Consider the following 24,754-nt stretch of genomic DNA (forward strand, 5'->3'; position numbering starts at 1 on the left):
CGCTCTCTGAGTCTGACTCCTCGTTGGAAGTGTAGTCGCTGTCACTTAACCTCCTTCTTTCTTCTGTCTCTCTGATCACTATGCTGGCATTGGCTGTGCGCTGTTTCTTTACGACTTGCTTTGTCTTGACAGGGGCCTTCCCCTTTCTCTTTCTTTCCTGGATGTACTTTTCTTCGACTTCCATTGCCTTTGCTTCTTCGTCGGCTTGTGTTGAAGTGGCCTCCCTGGGGAGTAGGCTCGGTCACCATGCGGGTACTAGTATCACTTCTTGTCGCCTCCTCCCGACCTACGACTCGATGCGAGGTCCAGACCCTCAGCCACCTTGTCAGCATTCTCCTTCTGGTCAGTCGACGTTGATGATACTGTCCATGTTGCTATTTGGGTGTCCTTCTGGCTAGCTTTCGAGGGCTCCTCCCCAGGTTTTGTAGGAGTAGTCCTCTCGTCTTCGCTAGAGACCTCCACTGCATCTACTGCTGTGTTTGCTCCTGCCTTGTTGGACTTCCACTTTCCTAAGCATCTCTGTGACACTCTTTGGGGTTTCTGCCTTTCTGCCTTGGGGTCGTTCTTCAACACTAGCTTCCTCTTTACTGGCTTTGGTTTAGACACTATTGAGGCTTCCTCTGGTTGTGTTTCTGGTTCCTGCCTCTCCTCTTCAAGTTTTTCAGCTTTCTCGGTTTGTTCTTCTATCATCTCCTCCACGGATTGGTGGACTACCCCCTCTGACTCATCTGCTTCCATGGTTGTTTCCCATCTTCCTACTGCCTGGGATGCGAGGTCCAGTACCTCAGCCACCCCTTCAGTATTTACCACGATCCTATCTCCCTTGTGTAAAACCGATTGGAACTCCTCATCCGTCATTAACCCTTGCTTCTTGGCCGTTTCGTTCAGGTCTATCTCCTCCTTCTCTGCTTCATCGGCTGTGGCTTCAGTGGCCATTATCTCCTCTGCTTCGCCCTTCTCGCCCTCGCTTACTCTCTCTCCGCTCTCCTTTTCCTCTGTTTCTCCCCAGTTGGGATCTTGATAGGCGGAAAGAGGGCTAACGTCGAGCGGCTCTGTTTGTTGGTGTATGGGAGAAAGGTGAGAGGGTTCTGATTGTGCAGTTACTGTTGGGGAGGTCTTTTCGGATGTCGGGTTTGAGGTTTTTGGGGTGGTGATGGGTGGGTTTACTGTGGTCGCAGTTGGGGTAGGGTTTGGTGTCGCCGGCATTCCTCCGGTCAGGCTAAATCCAGCCAGGGTCGCTGTCCAATCCTTGTTCGGGTCCTGTTGCCTCAGGTACGCCGCCAGTGCGTCTAAAGGAACCATTGCCGGAATTTGTGTCGTCGGCGTTGGCTGTGATCGTTGCGGACTCGACGGCCGCGATTCGGCTGTCGCTCGGACTTCTGGGGGGTCTTCGCCGGTGGTAGATGCTGGGTTTTTGGTTGCTTTTCTCTTCGCCATGGTCTGTATCGGTGGTGGTTCTCTTTTTCAGTTAGTGGTTCACGGTGGTTTTTGGTGGGTGGTAGTTTCCAGAGTGGGGTGGTGGTTGTGGGTGAGAGAATGCAGGTAAGGGTTTGTAAAGTGAAGGGGAGTAGGCGGTGGGGTATTTTATAGTGGGGTGGGCAGTTGAGGGTTTTGACCGGTTGTAGGCGGTTGCCAGGTTGCGACGCTTCGGGTGGGAGGCGGTTGGGCGTTCTCGCAGCTGATTGGACGTCCCCTGTCACGTCTCTGCTCCACGCGCCCTCCCAGTCTCTACACTCGCCTGCAAAGTTGCAACACCCCAAAATTCAAACTTCACTCATCTCCCCCTTCTCAATTAGCTAAAAATAGAAATAGAGCAAATAAATGGCTCTTAAATATAATTCAGAGTTTCACCCAAGTGGTATCCTCGTGGTCAGCACGGACTCCAAATTAATATTTAAGATCCGAAAATCTTTTTGGTATTTTTTCCTACTTAACTTAAGTTAAATTACTAAATATTCACAATATTTACATCATTACTAAGGGTATTTAAAGTTTTACCTGGTCAATAAGCACAAATCATATTACGTTGACCAGGTGGAACTCCAAACCCCTTTTCTACTGGTCATTTAGACGCTATTGAAGTGTAGTGGAATTTCTTCCACTACACACATCTCTTCATTTTCCCTATATATTTTTAATCTATGCCCATTAACGACAAAAGGTTCAGAGTTAGGGACACTCCCTGAAATCTCGACCGCTCCATTAGCACGTAGTGCAGTGATAATGTAAGGTCCTGCCCATTTTGACTTGAGTTTCCCAGGCATTAGCTTCAATCTTGACTGGAAGAGTAGTACTTTCTGACCAACATGGAGATCCTTGGTTCTCAAATTTTTGTCGTGCCACATCTTTGTTTTCTCCTTGTACCACATGGCTGAGTCAAACGACTCCAATCTGAGTTCTTCCAGCTCTTGTAGCTGCAGCTTCCTTTCCTCTTCACAGGCCTTAGCATCCATGTTAACTTGTTGAACTGCCCAGTACGCTCGGTTCTCAATTCCCACTGGTAAGTGGCACATCTTCCCAAAGACGATGCGATATGGGGACATCCCGATAGGTGTTTTGTAGGTTGTCCGATATGCCCACAGAGCATCCTCCAACCTTGTGCTCCAATCTTTTCTAGAGGGGTTGACTGTCTTCTCTAAGATGCTCTTTATTTCCCTGTTTGAGATCTTCGCCTGCCCGTTGGCTTGAGGGTGGTAAGGACTAGATAGGCGGTGATGAACCCCGTACTTCTTCATCAATGCTTCGACCGTTCGGTTGCAGAAGTGAGTCCCTTGATCGGAGATGATTGCCCTCGGTATCCCAAATCGGCTGAATATATGACTCTTGAGGAACTTGGTGACTTCTTTAGATTCACAAGTGCTCGTGGCTTTGGCTTCTATCCACTTTGATACATAGTCAACTGCCACCAGGATGTAGGAATTCCCATAAGATGAGGGAAAAGGACCCATGAAGTTCATGCCCCAGATGTCGAACACTTCACAAACAATCACTGGAACTTGTGGCATTTCATCCCTCGCGGAGATCCCACCGGTCAGTTGGCAGCGGTCACAGCCCTTGCAGAACTCGTACGCATCTCTGTTCAGAGTTGGCCAATAGAATCCGCTATCCAAAACACTTTTCCTGGCAGTCTTCCTTGGTCCGAAATGTCCTCCACATGCCAAGGAGTGGCAGTGCGTTAGTACATCCCGTTGCTCCCAGTCAGGAACACATCTCCTTATAACTTGGTCGGTTCCTGCCTTCCACAAGTATGGGTCATCCCAGAAATTATACTTTGCTTCACTATTGATCTTCATCCTCTGAGCCTTTGTCACGTTTGGCACCATTGGTAGCTCTCCCGTCACTAGGTAGTTGGCCAAGTCCGCATACCAGGGTTCCTGTCCTACTTTCTCCTTGCCCTTGGTTGTTGCGTCCTGCCCAGTAAGCCTCATTACTTCTTCCTAGTCGATCTTCCTTGCGGAGAAAATCACTTCACACAAATGCTCTTCCGGGAATCGATCTCTCACATCCTCACTGTTCCCTTCTTGTACTATTCTGCTCAAGTGGTCCGCTACTTTGTTTTCAACCCCCTTTTTGTCTTCTACTTCCCAATCAAATTCTTGTAAAAGCAGCACCCATCTGATCAGTCGGGGTTTTGATTCCTTCTTCGCAATGAGATACTTAATTGCCGCATGATCAGTATAGACGATGACTCTGGATCCTAATAGGTACTTGCCTAAACTTCTCGAATGAATAGACAACAACCAACATCTCCTTCTCGGTGGTGTCATAGTTCCGTTGGGCTTGATTTAAGGTCTTAGATGCATAGAATATCACGTACCTCTTCACATCGATCTTCTGACCCAGTACGGCCCCCACGGCATAGTCACTGGCATCGCACATCACCTCGAAGGGGTGATCCCAGTTAGGAGCTTGAATAATCGGTGCAGAGATCAATTTTTCCTTAAGAAGGTTGAAAGCAGCCTTGCAATGCTCGTCGAAAATGAATTCCACCTCGTTCTGGAGAAGTCTGGTAAGGGGTTGGGAAATCTTGGCGAAATCCTTGATAAATCTTCGATAAAATCCAGCATGGCCCAGAAAACCTCTTATTCTCTTCTGGTCAGTAGGGAAGGGCAGTTTGGATATGACTTCGACCTTAGCTTGATTCACTTGGATTCCCTTTTCTAACACCACGTGTCCTAAGACGATTCCTTCTGTAACCATAAAGTGGCATTTCTCAAAATTTAAAACCAAACTCCTTGCTTGGCACCTTTCTAGCACCACATCCAAATGTTGCAAGCACGAGTCGAAAGAGTCTCCGTAGACAGTGAAATCATCCATAAAGATCTCTATGCAATCTTCAATTAAATCCGAGAATATGCTCATCATACATCGTTGGAAAGTATCGGGGGCGTTGCATAGGCCAAACGGCATACGCCTATACGCATAGGTTCCAAAAGGACAGGTGAACGTGGTCTTATCCTGGTCCTCCGGATTCACGTAGATTTGAAAGTAGCCAATGTACCCATCCAAAAAACAGAAGTACTTCCTCCCAGCCAGTCGCTCCAGCATTTGATCGATGAATGGCAGGGGGAAATGGTCCTTCCTGGTTGTAGTGTTCAGCTTCCGGTAATCTATACACATTCGCCATCCCGTGACTAGTCTGGTGGGCACTAGCTCATTCCTCTCATTCTTAACCACCTGGATCCTTAACTTCTTGGGGACCATATGGATTGGGCTGACCCATTCACTATCGGGTACCGAGTATATAATGCCCAGTGAGAGCAACTTCAAGATTTCCTTCGGTATCTCTTCCCGCATGTTTGGGTTCACCTTTCTTTGCGAATCTCTATGCGCCTTGACTCCCTCCTCCAGCCTAATGTGGTGCATGCATACATCCGGGCTTATCCCTACCAGGTCCGTAAGGCTCCATCCAATAGCCTTCTTGTTTTTGCTCAGCACGGTTAGTAGTCTTGCCTCTTGCTCTTCAGTCAACCCGCTATTGATGATTACAGGGAACGAGTCTTCCTCCCCGAGGTAGGCATACTTAAGGTTCGCTGGCAACCTTTTTAACTCCACTTGTGGGGGTATCGTGTCTGTAGGTAGAGGGTTCTTTTTAGAATCCTCCTCTCGCTCTTGTTCACCATCTGATTTTTCCTCCATACTGGCCGGTAGTAAAGCCCCTACGAATCCCGCTAGTTCCGACTTCTGACAGAATTCCGTAATTGTTCCTTGTTTTAGTTGGCCAGAGATAGGTTTAAGGGGCGGGGTAGATAAATGTCAATCATAGAATCAATGTTAACCTTTCTATTTAAGCATGCAGTAGCTCACTTCGATTTACATGCTCCAACTTTCCTGCCCCCAAATTCCATCTACGAACATAATTACCTCTCTCCCACAAGCATCCTATTTGTATTATGGTAAGTGGTCGCCAGAGGTTGATGAGATCGTGTTAAACACGATCATTAAGCTGAAAGGAACGATGCACTGGATGCTCCATGACTTCCCCCAATGGTTCGTGATGACAGCGCAGCAGGAGGTGGCAGCGAAGATGTCTATCCAAGTTACTGAGTCGGAAATCAAGAAGCGACTTGATTTCATGAAACTTAGGTATGACACTTTCAAGGCGTTGCAGGACGACGGAGCTTTGTGGGACGTCCGGGCGGCATTTGTACGGGCCAACGATGACCTCCGGGCAATGATTCTCTAGGTATGATGTGTTACACTTTCAACCATTGCAGAAAACTCCTTTGGCCGGGGCATATTACTGTAGTGATTACCCCCATTTCTCGAAGCTCGCTTGCTTGTACATGTTAGGCGATGTAAAGAAGGAAGGGGAGGTAGAAGTTGTAGTCATATCTGACCGGACAAAGAAGGTATCCGCTGATGAGCCACGCTGTTACGAGATTAATGGATGCGACGCAGAGGTGAACTTGCTGGCGGTTTTCCCACCACGAACGGTTCGTCGTAAGCTCTTTCCAGAGGATGTCGAACCCCCAAGGGATCGCGAGTCATCAAATGAAGTTGGCATTTGTTTCATTGACTTGGACGCCGACGAGAAGCTGCACACTAGGATTGAGAAGGGTAGGGACTTGCCCACCCAACCCGAAGCAAAGAAAGACAAAGTTGGTCCATCAAGGTTCTCACCAAACACGAGTTTGTGTGCGTCGAACTCGCCTAAGCGGCGGTGGCCATATATTTACAAAAAACCAAGAGTGTAGATCGTGAAGAATGGATCGGCTCATGGGTGCCCAAATGACTAGTTACGTTTCTAATTGGTATAATAAATGTCATACATTTGGAAATATCTATTTGGGACCTATCTTTTGCTACTCGTAAGCTTGACTCATCGTGTAGTAGTTAAAGCTTGTGAATAGGTTTGGTTGTTACTATGTTATTTTGTGGTGTGCCCATATGTATAGTGAATAGGTGTTTTGAGTACTACATGGTATATTGTTCGCATGTTCCTTTTTGGTTAGGATTAACATATATATTATTCTTAGTTTATCTCCTTCAATATGCATTTGGTGCTATGTCCATTCACCACTTAAGAATACGATAATATATTATCCATTACTTGTGAAAAATTACATACATTGGATACACATATGTGTCTTCGTAGCATCAAAATAGAAGTTTGTTCATGGCTACACATATGTGTGAACGTAGCATCAAAATAACAACCAAAATAAAAGCTACACGACTAATATCCTAGAGTTCAATATGCATCATAAATATAAGCTTAATTAAACATAGAACTGTACCCAAAAGTCTCTGATCCAACTGCCATTCAAGCCCCCTTGTCATTCTTCTCGATACACATAAGTAGGTATCCACGATGAGCGGAGGCTGGCATGCCCAAAAAGACCTCCATCTCCATCTCCATCTGTTGCGGTTTATCACCTAGGATATTACAAAGGTGATACTTCTAGGCGAGTGTGAGACCATCGACAGTACCCAACTTATCAAACACATCTTGCCTAGCCTGCCCAAGATCGAACTCATACCCGATCCTGGATGAAATCACCTCCAAACGGTTGTTTTAGCTAGAAACTCCTTGAGTGCAGTGTCAGGACCATCGACCTTGCGCTTCTTACTACAGCCGAACTTTGTTTTGGATGTTTGTTAGTCACTGTTACCGAACTCATGTCCAGATTTCCCCTCGGCCGTGAAGAAGGAAATGTCTTATCTGCTGACGGCTCATCCAGGCCATGATTGTACTCGTTTTCATTCACTTCAGAATGCGCGGCAGCATGGGCACGCATACGATCAGCCACATCATTTATCTACTCGGCACCGCCCCCACTCGCACGGTCCTTGCCGAAGATTAGCTTCTACGTTTCCCATAGCGTCCAAGACATATGGCGCATATACTGGGCGTCCTTGTCAGCCTACATTAGTGCATACAAGATTAGCCGTTTAGTTCAAGAGTGCTATTTCGAATATAGTATTTCCAATGATACAACTCCTTACCATAACGATTGCTTCCCATTGATCGTCATCACATTTGATCTTGTATTCATTGTTAAAATTGAACCCAACGCCACTCTTACTAAGTATACCTTTTAGGCTAGTGTAGCTCTTCTTCCAAGCAGTTATCTTCGATGTTACATGTGGCGTGCCTTTGATGTCCGTGTTTGGAAATTCCTTTCGGATGGCGTCCTCGATCTTCCCCAAATACCCAGCCCGAAAGCCGTTGTCAGACTTCCACCCCCTAGCGACGAGGTCGAGCATACAGGCAGCCATGACTTCTTCCTCTATAACCGTCCACATCCTACGAGATCGGTCGTCTTTACGAAATTTCCGGCGTGGTGACCGAGGGTTAACTGCAACCAATTGTACACATCAACTACAACCAGTGATGGCGTTATATGTATATTAGGTACATGAATAGAGTACTGTGGAATTTGTTAACAAAATGACTTCGTGATGGATTTCCCACTTCGACTACTCCAGATCCCCTCATTCTCATTCTGTTCGTCTAATCGCATATGCACAAAAGTCGAGAACAATGGGAAACATATCAATAACATCATCCTCCAGATTTATATGAACTTTGGAAACACCCAAATGACATGTCACAAAATTTGATTAGGTTCCCACACAACAAATGGTTCATAGATGATTGAAGTCACATGTATTCATAGCAACAACCAATCGTCAAAAATAACCAATAATTGACTCCAATTTTGCATATTAAACTCATAAAATCAATAATATATCCACAACTACCATCCGATCCGACCATATACATCGTCATATAAGTGAACACACATTCCTAGAACATCGTCTGCGGAAAATGTTGTGAAGGGTTGGTCTTGGCTTACCTCATTTTGGAGCTCCACTCGGTAAATGGTAGGGATGTTTGTGATCCAAGCGTCTGAGTTATATATTTGAGTACAAAGTTTGATTAGTTCTCCAAATGACCGCCTTTTATTTTAATTACGCGAGATATCAAATTTTTTGAATTTTTTAAGGGCAAACTAGTCATTTCGATTAATCAGGTCTTTTATTTTATGAGACAAAGCATAAATCTTTTACTTAATCAGGGCCCAAAATTGTTACCCCGAACGAGGTAATCAAATAAGTCGGTGGTGGGCCATACCCAATTTAATATGCTCAAGTAATAAATCTGACCAACACAAATCTGCTTAAGCGAATGACTCCAAAGGACATTATTTGTTGGATTGAGTTTCAGTATATTGTTTGTAATGTTAGATTTTGTTTTAGTATATTATTTGTAGAAGGCCCAAAATGTACTTAGAAAATAAATTCTTCTTATTTCTTTTGCATTTTATTTATGAATTCAATTTTCGTGTAATTAATTAATTAATACCTTGTTGTTATGCCAACTACTAATCATCGACTTAAAACCTCTGATTAAACAAACACCACATACTATGCCACACATAGCAACACATAGCATACCCATCGAATTAAATATCAAACATGATCCAAGCAACGTTGGTCACACATAACACACAATAATTAATTGATCAACCTAGCAAAAAATGACATATAAATTGCACATAACATATCCTTTCACGACTTATCATTTAAAAGACTAGAAAAGAAAATTGGCAGAGGCTAACTTAGCTAGGTTCGATGTCGACTTCCTAAAATGCAGAGCGCTTCCCACAGTTCACCTTCATCTAAAACCACCAACGAAAAAATGTTAAAAATAATTATAAATTCAAAATATGAATGTAGTAAAGAAATTCAAGAACAATGTTGCTTCGTCTTAAGACTATATCCACGGGAAAACATACACTAGGTCTTTATTCACTCCTTAGTAGATGAATAAGATTAGTAGAGAATGAAAAACAAGAATGAGATCAACACTCAAAACCGCAAAATGAATCTACACAACTGAAAAATCAAACTCTCAACGATCATCCACTTAAGCTGAATTTCTACCTCTTCTCTCGCTTTCTTTCTTTTTCTCTTTCAACAACATAAAAATATGGGTAATGGATACGAGAATCAAGACAAAATTGATAAAGTAAGAGAGATGATGCGAATGATAATTAAAGTAGCATTAGTGGATAGTGTGATCTACATTATTAAATTGATATAACTTTCTAAAAATGGAATGCACATGTTTTTGTGGAACGGAGGAGTAGTTAATAGTAATAAAGTATTTTCCACGTCCTTAAAAAATAGACAAATTTGTAAATGATAAGGGTTTTAATGTGCAAGTAAAGTAAGATAGAGATGAGAAAAGATAAAAAAGATGGAAAAGAATGGAGTTAAGAGCATCCTCATCCGTGCTCTTAGCTAAGACCACGGAGGTGGACCCGGACCCACTTTTACTCCTTGTCCTTAGCTAAGAGCACAACACCCACATCCGTGCTCTTAGCTAAGGACAAGCTCAAGGGTCCCACCATTCTATTATTCAATTTAAATACTCCAATTATTAAAAACATTTCTACATTATAAAAATACATTAAAAATAAAAATTACATAATTAAAATCCTAAAAAATAAAAATTACATAATTAAAATACTAAAAAATAAAAACACATAATTAAAATCCTAGAAAATAAAAAAATACATAATTAAAATCCTACAAATTAAAAATTACAAACGTGGAAGACTATTCCTCTAACTCCAATTGCCTCTTGAGACCCCGGATCATTTGCTCATGTGTTGCAAGTTGATCCGGAGTCATCCGAGACGTATCGTTCATATAGAGTTGACTCAAGATGGCCCACAACGTGTTGTTCGGGGGTGGAGGAGGCACAAAGGGAGCGGGGCGGCGGGGGCGGGGCGGATGGAGTCGAGGCGCGGCGGCGGGTGGTCGTCGCCTTCTTCTTTCCGACCGGCCGGCGGAACCGGCTCGGGCTAGTGTCTGGGCTACCTAAGTTAGCTCCCGGCAAGCCGGGTAGCCACATCATCGGAGGCGCCGTCGGATAGGCTACCGACCCGGACCGTTTGCCGGAGGAGCCGGATGAGGATGCTACTATGCCGCCCCTATACTTCGCATGTAGGCGCCCCTCCCGCCAACAATCGAGGTACTTGAACGGTTTGAACTCCTCCCATTGGTAGGTCGCCAAGGCGGCAGTGATGATGTCGAACTCGTTCGTGCCGCTCCCCGCCGACCGCTCTTCCCGGAGGTAAATCCCCTGGAACTTCCCGATTGCCTCGTTGCATCTGTAGACGCAATTGCGAACCATACTATCATTACGATAGATGGTTCCCGCCGGCCGGGTTTCATTGTAGAGGCGAGTGATGCGTCACCAATAAGTTTCCCGATTTGGTTCGTGCCGACCTCCGGATCTTCGGAGACTCGCCAAGTAGGCTTTGAACATCGCCATCATCTCACCCGGAGTGTACGGGGTGCGGGTGCCATGAACAGGAGTAGGAGCATGTAAGTAGGAGTAGGAGTTGAGCCGCTGCTCCCTCCCGATCCGGGGTTCGGGTGCCCACCCGAACCCGGGCGTTTAGGTCGTGCACCGGGTAAGGACGGTAGCCACCCGCAGTTTGCGAACCTTGGGTTTGAGGAGGGGCCGTAAATTGGGTTTTCGGACTATATCCGGCCCGAGTCGAACCAATCGTGGTTCAAACCGCGATTGCCGGAGGGGTGATCGCCGGAGCCGGACATTGTGTAGTGTGGTGGGAATTTAGATGAGAGAGTATGAGGAGAAAAGATGAGAGAATGTAGATGATGATAGAATAGATAATAGATGAGAATGTGATTTTTTTTTTTGTGTTGGAGTGGGGGTATTTATAGATGAAAATGTGAATTTTGGGGAAAAAAATTGAAAAATAAATTAAAAGTGGGTAGAAAACGGATATAATTTTTGGGAAGTGGGAAAATATTTTTTTTTATTTAAAAACATTTTTTAAAATAAATTTCAAATTTTTTTTTAAAAAAAAATAAAAAAACGAAATTGCCAACGGCTATGCCGTTGGCCAATCAGAAGCGTGCCACGTAGGGCTGCTCAGCGGCACGGACGTGCTCTTAGCTAAGAGCAGCACCGTGCCGCTGGCACGGACGGACGAGCTTCCTCCAACCGCTGCGGATGCTCTAAAGTTAGTGGATTTTGAGGTCCACATTATTAGTAACGTGAAATGTGTTAAAAATTTACTATATTTAGACTCATTATGAGGAACGACTAAAAATGATGAAACTAGTCTATTTTTAAGAATCGGGTGTATGAATCTTTTAGAGGAAATAATGAAAATCCACTTTTATATCATTGGATAATAAGTTAGTTTTGACGCATGTTTTAAGAAACGTAAAAAAAAAAAAAAAAAAAAAAAAAAAAAAAAAAAAAAAAAAAAAAAAAAAAAAAGTCTTAAATTCGAAAATTCAGATGGAGGGAGTAAAATACAGTCATATCATCAATAAAAAGCTTGTAAATCGAAAATTCAGCATTTTCTCTCGGGAGAGGAAAGTAGACCGTCACTCACCGGCGAAACTTGTCCGTAGTATGTTGAGTACGCATGTGTAGCTCATTTTTTTTATGATCCTGCTTTTGATTGCGATTTTTTTACTCAAAACCCTATCCCCAATTCGTGAAATTGCTCTGGTCTGGAATTTAATTTTTGATTTGATTCTTTCTTATATGATGCTTTGCTACTGAAAATGAAAACAAATCTGGTAGATGGTTTTGATAGATTGTGGAAATGAGTAATTAGCAAAAACAATTGGTGCAGGGCATGGATCCGGAGGCAGCTAGAACTGCGCGTGATTCTCTCGACTTGGCGTTTCACATGTCGAACATTCTAGAAACTGGTTTGGATCGCCACACGCTTTCGATTCTGATCGCACTCTGTGAGATGGGCATCAACCCTGAATCTTTGGCCGCCGTTGTTAAGGAGCTTCGTAGAGAATCACCACCTCCTTCTTCCTCCACCGTGACAGGTATTGCTGAATTAATTTGTTTTGCTATTTGTTCATATATTGCTAATTTTGTTTGATTATGTGGTTATGTGGTTGTAACCTCACTACATGTTTCATTCTTAGTTGTATGATTTGCATTATTAATTCAGTGAAAAATAAAGATTTCAAATCATTCATTCAACATTGCAGGAAGGATTATGCTTAGTTCTACTGTAATTACATCAAAATAGTCTGTTACATTAAATTTGGATGAGAGAAGAGTTTTATTGTTTTCTTAAGATATTGAAATTGCTATTCATTGAGACAATTATGTGAAGCAACTTCTGTCATTGTTTATATTTTACTGTAACTGTCAAGAGGCTGTCTTTGGTTGAGGATGTATAGATCTTAAGAGCATTAGCAACCCTAGCCACCGCCTAGAAGGGCCCTTTTGCAACAGCTGAGTCGTGGGGGAAGGGGAGGGGCACCCGAGAGCACGGGCTCGGCGAGCCGTCTAGCCGTTTTTTTTTTTGCTTCTATAAAATACCCTACTCCCATTTCATTTTTCTAATTAATTTCGTAATATTTGATATAATTTGATAAAATGAATAAATGGGACGGTTGTTGGGAGGGCTGTGGGAAGGCTTCGATGATGTGGCTGGGCTGTGGGAAGGGCATTGCTATTGCTAAAGCCATAGTAGATTCTTTGAACTTATGTTCCATGCACTATTTAGCTGTCTTGAACATATAGTAAGTTGTACATTGTCAAGTATTTCAAAAACTCTTTGCGTGCTTTTCTCTAGCGACCCAACAAAACCAACCCTTTTGAAATCAATAAATAAATGTGAACTGAAGTAGCACATTAACTAACCTAAATATGCTCTACAATACAGTAATGTGCTACTTACTTTTGGTTTCTTCGTATTGTTAGTAGAATTTATGGGAAAGATTTGGTGGAGATATGCACAAGCTTCTATTATCTCGCTAATGTTAAGTTACATCCCGGTTACTTTATAGATAACATGTGATGTGAGGATGGTCTATGATTTTTAGTCAATTTTATAGTGTCTGGACTTTCTGTTTTCTTCTTTATTTCATAAAGAAATCAAAATCTCATATTATCTGAAATGGCTACTTTGTTGATGTATATACAATGTGGCGGTGCTGGTACCATTATCTTAATTAGCTTTCACATCCTATCCTACTTTTGCATATGTTGAAGAAGTTTTTCCAAAAAACAAAATGCATAGTTTTTCTATGATAAACTGAATCTATACAACTAATAGTGCTCGTTTGGTAGCCTAGATTAGACCAAAATATATGAATTATTTGGCTGTTTGGTAGATAAAATATGGCCATATTAGGCCATCAAAGCCCATCTCGGCCCGGAGTGAATTAGTTCAAAAGGGTGGATTATTTAACAACCTCACATAGTGCGATAGCATATCCTTATCTCTAAGCTCATCTTAATTAATTATCTTGTGCTAATTTAACACGGTTACCAAACATGCTTATTATATGAAGTACATGAATCCATCAATTGGCTCATCATAGCAATCAAAATCCTGTGCTCTGCGTGTGCACATCAAGTTTCTATAGAGGCAGCCATTTTATACGTTTTCTGCTATAATTCATAGAAAGTTTGTCCACGTTCCCCCAGTTTAGTTAGGGGATGTGATAATAAACGCCTGACATCTCTTTTTCGTCTGAACTGCAGGGCTGTAACCATGGCCTCACAATTATTCTACGAAGAAGAAGATGACTGGCAGCAAAGGGCTTTTGCTGCATTTTAGATTTTACTAATAGATGGTTTGAAATTAGTGTATATTTTTGTGCTACAGCTATTCCCTTTTGTTTTAGATTGCAAATATTGTCCAAATTTTACACTCCCTTCGCTCTATAAAATTTGTGACCTTTTGATCCACCGTGAGTTTTAAGAATATACTCTTTGTGCAAGTTTTCTTTTTGGTTTGATTGTCAATATTGTCACACTTGTTTATTTTGATCTGACAGCAAACTTGTCATACTTTCCTTTTTTATTTGACCTCACATTCTATCAATCTCCTCATATTTTATTACTTCCCCCCGTCCCATAAAGTAAGAATATTTTCATTTTTCGTCTGTCCCATAAAAATAGCTAATTTACGTTTATTTAAAGTTCTCCTCAAAATTAGTGTTTAGGGATCGAACCCATAAAGAGAAGGTTTGAATGAAAAGCTTCTAAAAAGATACTAAAAATGAGAAAAACTGAGCGAAGCTATATAGAAAATAAAAATAGACAAAAACAATAGAAATGAGATAGACATAAAACAGTTTATGGTGTTATGAAAGGCCAAAACACCTTGGTCATATGAAAGGCAAAGGCTTTGCCCTTCCACCTACTAAATTCACTCTATTCAACAATTTTTTCTATCTAATTTTTTTTATCTTACTTAAAACTTAAGCTGAATTAATTGATGTCGGATGGAGAGAGTATGTTTAAAGAAAGCCAAAACTAAGTATAACTATCACTTTAAACTTCAAATTTAAAATAACAAACACTCGCTCCGATCTTTAATATGAACATTTTGTTTGTCACGAGTTTAATGTATAATTGGTTGGCAAAGTAAGAGAGAGTGAGAGAGAGATAAATAATAATGTAAGTAGGGTTAGTGAAGAGTGAGTTCCATATCATTAGTAGTTTAGTATAATGGTATGAGTTATAAATAAAATGATGTGTAAGAATAATGTATTGTTTAAATATTCCATAATTAAGATGTTCAAACTTGGACGGACTAATAAGGAAATACTTAGTTCATACTTTTCAGTGATAGAGGGAGTACAACATAGTACTCTCCCGTCTCAACTAAGATGACACATTTCTTAGTTAGCACGAAATTTTAAGAGTTGTTGGTTAATGTAGTTATTTGGAGAAGAGAATAGAGTGGATGTAAGTATTAAAAGGAGAGAGAAAGGGAGTTGAATATGTAATTGGAGAGAGAGAAAAAAATAAGATTGGATGAATTGATGGGAGAGAGAAAGCTACCAAAAATAGGAATGTCTTATCCAATAAAAATTTCATAGTCATTCCTCAACATGGTGACATTGGTGTGCCTCACCAATAATTTCTAGACAATTGGAAATAAAAAATGTCCACATACCACATCACTTGGACATAAATTTGACAAACTTATAGCTAAATTTGTAGACATTCATTTAATCATTCTATGGAAAGTGAAATAATATTAAATATAGAAATTATATCATATGTATAACGAATTGTGTGGTACACTAAATCATTATGCCATCATTGTGCGGAATGATCATAGAATTTTTACTCATGTGTCATTCTTATTGGAAAAACTAAAAAAGAAAAATATGTTATCTTAGTTAAGGGGAAGAGATCCCCTACTGTGGAGGGATGCACAGCAAGGGTTGCTGTTTTTCACACTCATTATTTGATTCATAAAATAAAATAAATTTTTTTTTATAAAATAATGGGGTGTGTGGGATAGCACCCCCGCCTTTGCGCTCTTCCAAGGCATGGGATCCTAACCCTTAGTTAAGATGTGTGGAGTAATATTTTTTAAATATAAAAAATTATATTTCCTCCATATTAAAATAAAATATAAATATTTAAAACGACATGAATTTTAATGCACAATTGGTAAAGTAAGTGAGAATAATCGGTAAAATAAAAGAGAAGAAAGAAAAAATAGTAAAATAAGAGAGAGAAAGAGAAAAAAAAAATAGTAAGTGAATTGTGGGATCTATGCCCTAAAATGGAAAGATTCTAAAGTTTTTATTTTTAAAGAACAACTCAAAATGAAAATAGTTCTATTTTAAAAAAAATGGAGGAATTATAGAATGTGACAATTAGGCATGTCATGTCATGCAATGTCATTATTGATAGTATCGAAAAATAGACAAATGATAGGATAGGAGTATCAATTTAAATCGATAGTTCAGGTTTAAAAATTATTTTTGATAATTATAAGGATACTATTGGTTGGTTTGAAGTTTCAGTATTTAAAAAACATAGAGCTTGTTATCGAGATTTTAACTGCTATCTCCGTCTCCTAAATTTTGACACATATTTGATCCGGTATGGATTTTAAGAAATCCAATGAAAAGTGAGTTGAAAAAGTTGATGGGATGTGGGTCCTACTTTTAAAGTATTAGTTTTATAATAAAATATGAATAGGAATGAGTTAGTGGAATATGAGGTCCATTACAAAAACTGGTAAAAGTGAATGTGTCAAATTTTCAAAGACGAATTGAATGGTAAACTGTGTCAAAATTTGAGGATAGAGGTAGTAATTGTTTAATTATTGTTAGATGACCATTTATTTAAACACATAGATGCGCTTCCGTCTAAAATTAATAAACAATTTTATTTGGATTAGTAATAATAATATTTTTGTTTTCAATAGAATAAGTGAGAAGACTTAAAAAGGAAATCGTTCACCCATTTTACTTTGTCAAATACATTAAATATATTTTCCAATTCGTGTAAAAGGAAAGGAGAAAGTTGACTTTAATTTGTGGATTATGAGTTGTTGACAATTTGGTCATAAAATTTTGTAAATATGATTTAATGTATGAGTAATCTCTGAGCCATAGAAAGAGTTGAAGCTGATCACCTGCTTTTTCTTCTTTATCCATCATAAAAAATCTCTAAAATTTAATACTCCATAATTTAATTTTGATTCTATCTTCTTCCTCATCATTATCCGGATATGATTTTGTAGTGAGAGAGAATAACTCTGATTCCCTTTTGATATATATATATATATATATATTCTTCTCTGAAATTCCATCCATTATCGAATAAAAACCTTTCTCCAAATTCTCCACTGATAATTTTATTTTTGTATCACTTGACAGTTTGTTTGAATTACTCCTTCCCTGTTCTATATATATTCTAGAGCTATTATTGATCGATCGAAACCAAACTTTTTCATCGAGATCGAATTTCAGAAACTGTGGTGCGATCGGAATCAAATTGAATTTTAATTTGAATTTGTCGGCATGGGCGATGGCTCCGGCTCCGTGAGTCTGGATAAATGGAGGGATTATTTCCGAAGTGCGAGCTCCGACATTTTCAACATAATCGAGCATGCGATACTGATCGCTGCATCCGATTGCCCTCACGACTTCCGATTAAAGAGGGATCGGATTGCGGAGATGCTGTTCACGTGCAAACTGGTCAAGTGTTTCGGCTGCGATAAGAGTGAGGATAAATTGAAGAGCGAGATTGATGATACCAAGGAGAGCAAGGTGAATAGCTATGCTGAGGCTTTGACTGATGAGATTGAGGAGGAGTCGCAGTTCTATGGCGAGGTGTTGAGGATCAAGGATGTTGTTGATCACTTTGAGGATGAGGTTTGTTTTCTATTTTTATTTAATCTATTTCACTTACTTTCTTTATTTGATACAGTACTTATTATTATTTTCCCTTTGCAGTCTGATGCATTGTTGTTTGATTGTTTGAGGAAGCTTCAGCTCATGCCTTTGTCTGTCGAGATACTTAAGGTTCGACTTAAATGGTCTTGTTGCGTTTTTTGGCTTTGTTCTTGTTGACACTTGTTCATTCTGTCAGGCTACGGAGATTGGGAAGTCTGTTAATTCTCTCCGGAAGCATGGATCAAAGGAAATCCGGAATATAGTGAGGATGTTGATTGAGTAAGGAATTTTCTATATTTCTTATTTGATGTTGTGGTGGCTTTCTGTATTTCATCTTGTTACATTGCTCATCTTTGGTTTATAAAACAAGGATTTGATGGCACTTTTATATGATTCTTCTGTTCCTTTACTTCATAATGGATATATGAAGCAAGATGTTAAACTTTAGGATTTCATTATTCTTTAATTGTAATGCTGGGGATGTTGCACATGTATCATTTATTGGCGCCGAACAATACCTTTTACTTCATCAACTCTGCATCTAGTTGCTTATAATTTGAGCTTCTGATTTGCAGGGATTGGAAAGTGATGGTTGATTCGTGGGTTAATGCTACGGTAGCTGTTGCAGGTGTCTTAACTTGAAGTTTCTTTTTGAAAATGATAGAGATCAAAACATCTATCTAGTTTTGATTCAATGGATTATTCATTAATCACAATTTCAAACTGCAGATATGGCAACAGAATCTGTGAAAACATCAGTTGTTGAAGAAAAAGAGGAAGAAGAAGGTCTACCATCTCCTCCACTCGATGAAGGGGCTTTCTTTGCTACCCCGTCTTCAATGGAGCTGTCACAGGTGCCATATCTCATCTTTTTCAGTAAAACAACCACCTTTGTCATATACTGTAATTTGTTAGTAAAATGACTTGGTTTTCTTGTTTTTTTTTGCATTCAACCGCGATCACAAAGTTCTTTGATGGCATTGATGATGATGGAAGTGAGTTTCTTCCCTTTGTCTATTCTGCTGCTGTTTATTCTCTGGGCGTATGCCATTCGGTTCTTAGTCGAATTTCCCACTATAAAAAAACAAAGATGGATTATTTCTTAATGAGGAGGATGTTATTTCAGATCCTCGAAACAGTGGGGAGTTCAACAAGAACCGAGAAAATGGCAGAAAGCCGACTATTCCAAAAACAGACAACCGTAAATGGAGACCTCAGAACCCCCATGACTCACGCCCTCCTCCAAATGACAGGAAACCTGAGCCTAAGAGAAATGAGGAAGCTACATGGATGAAACAAGCCCCTTCAAAACCTCATAGGCCTTCCAGTGATGAACCTGGACTAGGAAGACCAAAGCCTCCGAGCACTGAATCGGCCCTCAGTAGATTTAAACCTTCTCCCAAACCTAAGGTTGAATATGAGACCATCAAAACCCAGAAGAAATCCGAAAATCGCCCAATGCAGAGGAAACCAATGCCTCCACAACAGGAGGTGTGTCCATTGCAAACACTGTAGTGATTGTATGTATCTATTCGAGCTATAGCTATCTTGTTTCTCATCACACTGCTCTATTGTACTTAATTCCAGAAGGTGAATTTGAAAAACGAGGCTTCAGTTCGTATGAAATTAGAGGCTGCTAAAAGGAAACTGCAGGAACGCTATCAAGAAGCCGAAAATGGTGAGCTTGCTCTCAACTATAACTAAATTTGAAATATACTACCGGTATTAGTCATGAATGGCATGATTGTGATCATATGCATGTTTATGTTTATCGTTGAACGTGGCTACTCACTGTCTGAAACAGCCAAGAAACAGAGAACCATACAAGTTGTGGAGTTGCAAGATCTCCCCAAGCAGAGCCAACAAAGGAATCCACACATGAGGGCAGGCAACCATAACAGGCAATGGACAAATGGACGACGATAGCATTGTAACTACTTCTACTAAACATAATAGTAATAATTCTCAATTCTCTTCCATCTCTTCCGGTCAGAGTCCACTGGAAGGATGTCGCTAACCAGACAATTCAGTTTATCCCCTGGAAAATTTAAGCAGCAGGTTGGCGGGGAGGGGTATTTTGGTCTACTTAATGAAATCATGTAGCATAGATCTTGTATTCGATTGTTTAGAAAAGCATAGAGTAGCCCATAATTATATGTCTTCAGACTTGGATTCAAACTTATATACAAATTGAAAAGGAAAAACAAAAGAGAATGAAAAGAAGTGAATTTCCTCATGGTTGTAGCGGGGTTGGGGGAAAGAATAGGAAAGGTGATTTCACTATATTTCTGGCTGGGGACAGGCCCTTTTACAAGAATATTTTTTTTATTAGGGCGGTAGCTCTGAAAAGACAAATTTCCCACCTTTTCTTTCATTTCGGGAGAAATACGATCGGAATGAGCTAATTCAAACCCCTCCGGTAAAATAAGAACAACCTCCACATTCAAACCCCCTTTCTTACCATTAGCAAGGACTTGTTTCACTTTCTTATCATAAGGAATTCGAACAACTGCTTCAAATACAGAATCAGGAAGTACTGTTTGTGGAACCTCAATATTTACGGGCTTATTAATATTTCTCTTTTTTTCTCAACTCAGTGTCGTACGAATCTAATAGTGGGGATCATAAATCTATACACGACTTAGTATACATTAAATCGATACACCCATAGGATAGGCACAACACATTATTCTTCTGCTAGATAAGGAAGAATCCATGGAAAAGGAATGCGAATTGATTTTGAATTATTCTATTTTAAAATGAATATTTTGTCTTTAACAAAGAATATGTATACGAGTCAAAATTTAGTGATCATGGCATACCAAATGACACGATGACTTGATATGTCCCATTAATCACTATTTAACATGTGGATATAGTAGAATTTTGGATATTTTAAACTATATATTGTATTTAGTGTTTAGGAATGGAATGAAGTTTTATACTCCCTCCGTCCCAAGGTATTAGACCAACTTTCCTTTTTGGGATGTCCCAACATATTAGACTCATTTCCTTTTTTAGCAAAAAGCATCTATCTTATTTTATTCTCCACCTACTTTTTTCTCTCTTCTCTCCCCTACTTTTTCCCTCTCTCATACTTTACTCTCTCCACTTTAACTATTTAAATATCAATTCCTTAAAACATGTGCCCAAAAGAAGCGAGTCTAATACTCCGGGACGGAGGGAGTACTAATTTGAAAATTTTCCAAATTGTTAAATGGATGATAAATACACCCACAAATATAATATTGGGATGTCCCAACATATTAGACTCATTTCCTTTTTTAGCAAAAAGCATCTATCTTATTTTATTCTCCACCTACTTTTTTCTCTCTTCTCTCCCCTACTTTTTCCCTCTCTCATACTTTACTCTCTCCACTTTAACTATTTAAATATCAATTCCTTAAAACATGTGCCCAAAAGAAGCGAGTCTAATACTCCGGGACGGAGGGAGTACTAATTTGAAAATTTTCCAAATTGTTAAATGGATGATAAATACACCCACAAATATAATATTATTTATTTTCAATATCTATTCACAGGTCATTGATTTAAGATTTGATGGGATTATTCTACTATTAGTTTTATTTTACGGAGTATAACCATAAGATAATTACTTAAAAGTTTTCTAATTTTATCTTTTTTATTTATATAAAACCATAAAATCAAGCAAAAACAATACTATCTAAAACTTTTAAATTTTGTGCATACATTGCTAGCAAGATTAATTTTAAAAATTTTAATTTTGTCGTTGTACAGTTTAATAACTGCAACACCCCAACCTTTTGCTACCTTTATAATTATTCCAGAAGAAATCCTTGTTTTTTTTTTCGACTACTAAAATTTTATGGTCGAGTAAAATGAGTTTCTTTTGTATATGGGCTTGTCCAAATCAAATTTTTGGGCTAGCAATTATTTTTTTATATTTTCTCTGGACCATTTCTTTTCTTGAGATAGCAATTTACTGGAGCCCAGTTGAATTCCAGCAATGTGAACCCATGAATAATTTTGAGCCAGATTCTTCAAATAAATCTGTTGAGCCAATACTCCTTTTAGCCCAAATATTCCTCCTCCACAATGATTTACGTTTCTTTTCAATATGCGAATCAAAGGTCACATTATTTATCAACCAATAAATCTCGCAATTACACCAAAGATTCAACCGGCACACATACTTCTATATTACGCGAATTACACATTACAAAGAAAAGAGAAAGCAGAGAAAAGGGGGAAGTGTTTTCTTTCAATCCAATTCAAGAAAAGTGAAGAAGAATAACAAAATCACCACCTTCTACCCAAGATCAACACGTTCAAAGTTTCAAACAAGGGGCTGTTTCGGCTACGAGGCTCGACGGGCTGAGAAATTGAGCGGAGCTGCGGCGAGTGGCTGTCCCAGTCAACGGCAGGGGTAGCGAACGGCTGTCGCGGCTGTTCGGCATGCTCGAGCAGCAGTGGTCGGCGGTATGTGAGTGGCAGCGGCTGCAGCGTGAGATTCAGAGAGAGAGAGAGAGCGCTTGTGGAGTGACTGACGATGACGACGGAGCCAAGGGAGTAGCAGTAACCGGTGCTGTTCCGGCTATAAATGGAGTAGGAAGGAGAAAGGCGCTGCTACTGAAAAAAAATGAAAGAGGGAGACCGATGGACAAATTATTTTAGGCATCAAGTGAAGAGATGAAATGAAAGAGAAGAGGCAGTCCCATTGTTTTGATCTTGGATTAACATTTGATTTAATGTTGGGCCTATGTTTCCAAACAAATAATTAGAAAAAGAAAATGAGAGACTTTGTTTAAAGTTGATTGGTGAAGAGAGGGTTTTTGCACGTGTGTCGTGTGCACGTGTCCCTCCTTTCAACAAAATTTATAATTTTTCCACTAATGCAACAAATATTACTAAGTATAAGCGGCAAAAGCGGGGTCGAACCACAGAGACTATGGACCTACTCGAGGTCGTTTCTATGACACAAGCGGAAAAGGGGTCGGCTGCTGCCACGATTCATTGAGTGGGTTAAAAGTCTAATCTGCTTGACCTGGTGGAATTAAACTGGACTCTATCTACCCGACCTAGGGGATGGGAAAAGTACGGACACTTGCAACTTGTAAACTGGAGTTAAACTGACTAGAACATCTGTAACTAAAGGAACATGCTGAAACTTTCCCAAAAAAAAACAGACAAAGATGCAAAAGTAAGTGAGGACCATTTTTCCTAAACTGGCTGGGGCTGGTAGAAAGCTGGGAAAAGCAAAAAGTAGATCTGATTCTCCTCTAACTAACTCCTACTTCATCTTCTCCAAAAAACCAAGTAAAAACAGAGCATGGGACAGAGCTTCAACACCATTGACAAAATAAAACAGAGCATGCATCAAAACGAGACGTAAACACGAAATTCAAGCTAGAACTACCAGATCTACGCTACTGGGTCAAGCAGAAAGCGAAATGAACACAAATTACCTTGCGTGCAACACCTAAATTAACGGATCTCAGAAATCGAGCACGCGAACAACTAAATCTCATCCTCTAAACTACTGGGAATCATGTAAACAACAAAGATCTAAACATCTAAGTCACCAATTGCGAAGAGCATCCAAGAAACATAAGTAAATAACATCAATAACATGAAAATAAACACCAAAACTTCATAAAACCGAAAATAAGTCGAGATCCAAAGGTGAAGTCGTCAATTCCTCCAATGAAACTACATATTTAAGCCAAGAAAGCAACAAACTATTGAACTAAACTAAGAGAGCGGTGGCGTTAAGCGCCTACGAGAGCTTCCTACCTAAACTACTATAGCGTTAAGCGCTCCTCTTCATTGTGGAAAGCTTCTATTTATAGAGTGGCTTTAACTTCAACCCTAAAGCAACTTCTTGTCGGTATTTGACCATTTTACCCTTGCAATAATTGAGGATCTTCATGTCAGCACGCCATTCTGTCTCCTTGACCAGGTAGATGACTTTTTCTGCGCTTCAGCTCTATTCCGCCATTCTGTCTCCTTGACCAGGTAGATGACTTTTTCTGCGTTTTTGCTCCATTTCTACTCTTGTCGTCAACTTCCTGATTCTCCTAGGTCCGAGCAATAACTTCTGGTATTCTACTCCAAAATCAGCTATTTTGCATCTGCCGGGTCAATTAGCACAAACTCCTGGGTCCAGCAGATTTCTGCACACTTAAGCTCAAAATTTGTGCATTATCTCCCCCAAAAGTATATAATATCACCCAAAACCAATGCATGAAACGAGCCTTATCAATTGGGCCGACAGAATAGGTGGAGTCTTTCCAAGTGGGCTTAGTTAGCTTTTAAGGGGGCGTTTGGTTACACAAAAATATAACCCAAGAAAAGGGAAGGGTCAAGAAAATGTTTTTTTTTTCTTGAAGATTTTGTTTCTTGGTCGGTTGTTTGGTTGTCATGATTTGGTTGTCGGATTTGTTTTCAGGCATTTGGTTTGTGCAATTAGAAGTCAATGTTGACATATATTTTGATGAATTTGCCCTGCACCAAGTGGGTAAATTCAAGTTCTACCCTTCAACCCTACATATAAAATCTACATTTCCCTCTCATTATTCCCACCGTCGAGTTTATTGCAAGGAGAAGAAGAGCACCCATACAGAATAGGTCACAGAAGTGTGAAATAGTTTCCGTTTGGCGTCCTCTACATACGGCGACGGTTAGTCATTCCTTCAATTACAAGCATTATGTTGTCAGATTTTATATTCCGTCTTCATTGTGTTGCTTTAGATCTTGTATGTACATCATGTTTGTCGTATCTCCTTTTGTTGGTTTGTGTTGTTGGAGTGTTGGGGCCTACTATTTTGCTTTGGTGGAGGCCGTTACTATGCTGAAGTCAAGTAGTTGTATGTGTCATTGTGGGGTTGGCTCTGTGTACCTTTGTGCTTTGCTTTGGTGGAGGCCGTTACTATGCTGAAGTCAAGTAGTTGTATGTGTCATTGTGGGGTTGGCTCTGTGTACCTTTGTGCCCCCTTTGTGCTTTGCTGTGACATATCTTTTTCAAAGCATCGTGATCGATTGAAATCTACATCACTAACGCACAATTGTTTACAGTCCAATGTCT

At 40.0% G+C, this 24,754-nt stretch overlaps 3 protein-coding genes across 6 annotated transcripts; 2 read left to right on the forward strand and 1 right to left on the reverse strand.

The window, feature by feature from the left end:
- Positions 1-261: 261 nt before the first annotated feature.
- On the reverse strand, positions 262-1,437 carry LOC125189596 (microtubule-associated protein RP/EB family member 1-like). Its single transcript, XM_048086858.1, has one exon. The coding sequence runs from the start codon at positions 1,435-1,437 to the stop codon at positions 262-264; it is 1,176 nt and encodes a 391-aa protein (XP_047942815.1).
- A 10,366-nt stretch (positions 1,438-11,803) lies between these two features.
- Positions 11,804-14,227, forward strand: LOC125188532 (mitotic-spindle organizing protein 1B-like). Of its 3 annotated transcripts, none has more exons than XM_048085447.1 (3): positions 11,804-11,918; positions 12,138-12,345; positions 14,021-14,227. In XM_048085447.1, exons 2-3 carry the CDS (start codon positions 12,141-12,143, stop codon positions 14,026-14,028), a joined length of 213 nt encoding a protein of 70 aa, XP_047941404.1. In that variant the 5' UTR covers positions 11,804-11,918; positions 12,138-12,140; the 3' UTR covers positions 14,029-14,227. The 3 variants fall into 3 exon arrangements, with proteins under 3 accessions (XP_047941404.1, XP_047941406.1, XP_047941407.1); XM_048085449.1 differs by having other exon boundaries at positions 11,804-11,909; XM_048085450.1 differs by having other exon boundaries at positions 11,817-11,902.
- Positions 14,228-17,092: 2,865 nt separating this feature from the next.
- Positions 17,093-19,924, forward strand: LOC125188531 (probable mediator of RNA polymerase II transcription subunit 26b). Of its 2 annotated transcripts, none has more exons than XM_048085445.1 (9): positions 17,093-17,667; positions 17,749-17,817; positions 17,885-17,967; positions 18,264-18,316; positions 18,418-18,542; positions 18,638-18,683; positions 18,815-19,179; positions 19,276-19,366; positions 19,493-19,924. In XM_048085445.1, the coding sequence occupies exons 1-9, from the start codon at positions 17,314-17,316 to the stop codon at positions 19,612-19,614; spliced, it is 1,308 nt and encodes a 435-aa protein (XP_047941402.1). In that variant the 5' UTR covers positions 17,093-17,313; the 3' UTR covers positions 19,615-19,924. The 2 variants fall into 2 exon arrangements, with proteins under 2 accessions (XP_047941402.1, XP_047941403.1); XM_048085446.1 differs by having other exon boundaries at positions 17,094-17,667; positions 18,656-18,683.
- The last annotated feature ends 4,830 nt before the right edge of the window (positions 19,925-24,754 follow it).

Source organism: Salvia hispanica, chromosome 5 (genome assembly GCF_023119035.1).
Source record: "Salvia hispanica cultivar TCC Black 2014 chromosome 5, UniMelb_Shisp_WGS_1.0, whole genome shotgun sequence".
Taxonomy (NCBI): domain Eukaryota; kingdom Viridiplantae; phylum Streptophyta; class Magnoliopsida; order Lamiales; family Lamiaceae; genus Salvia; species Salvia hispanica.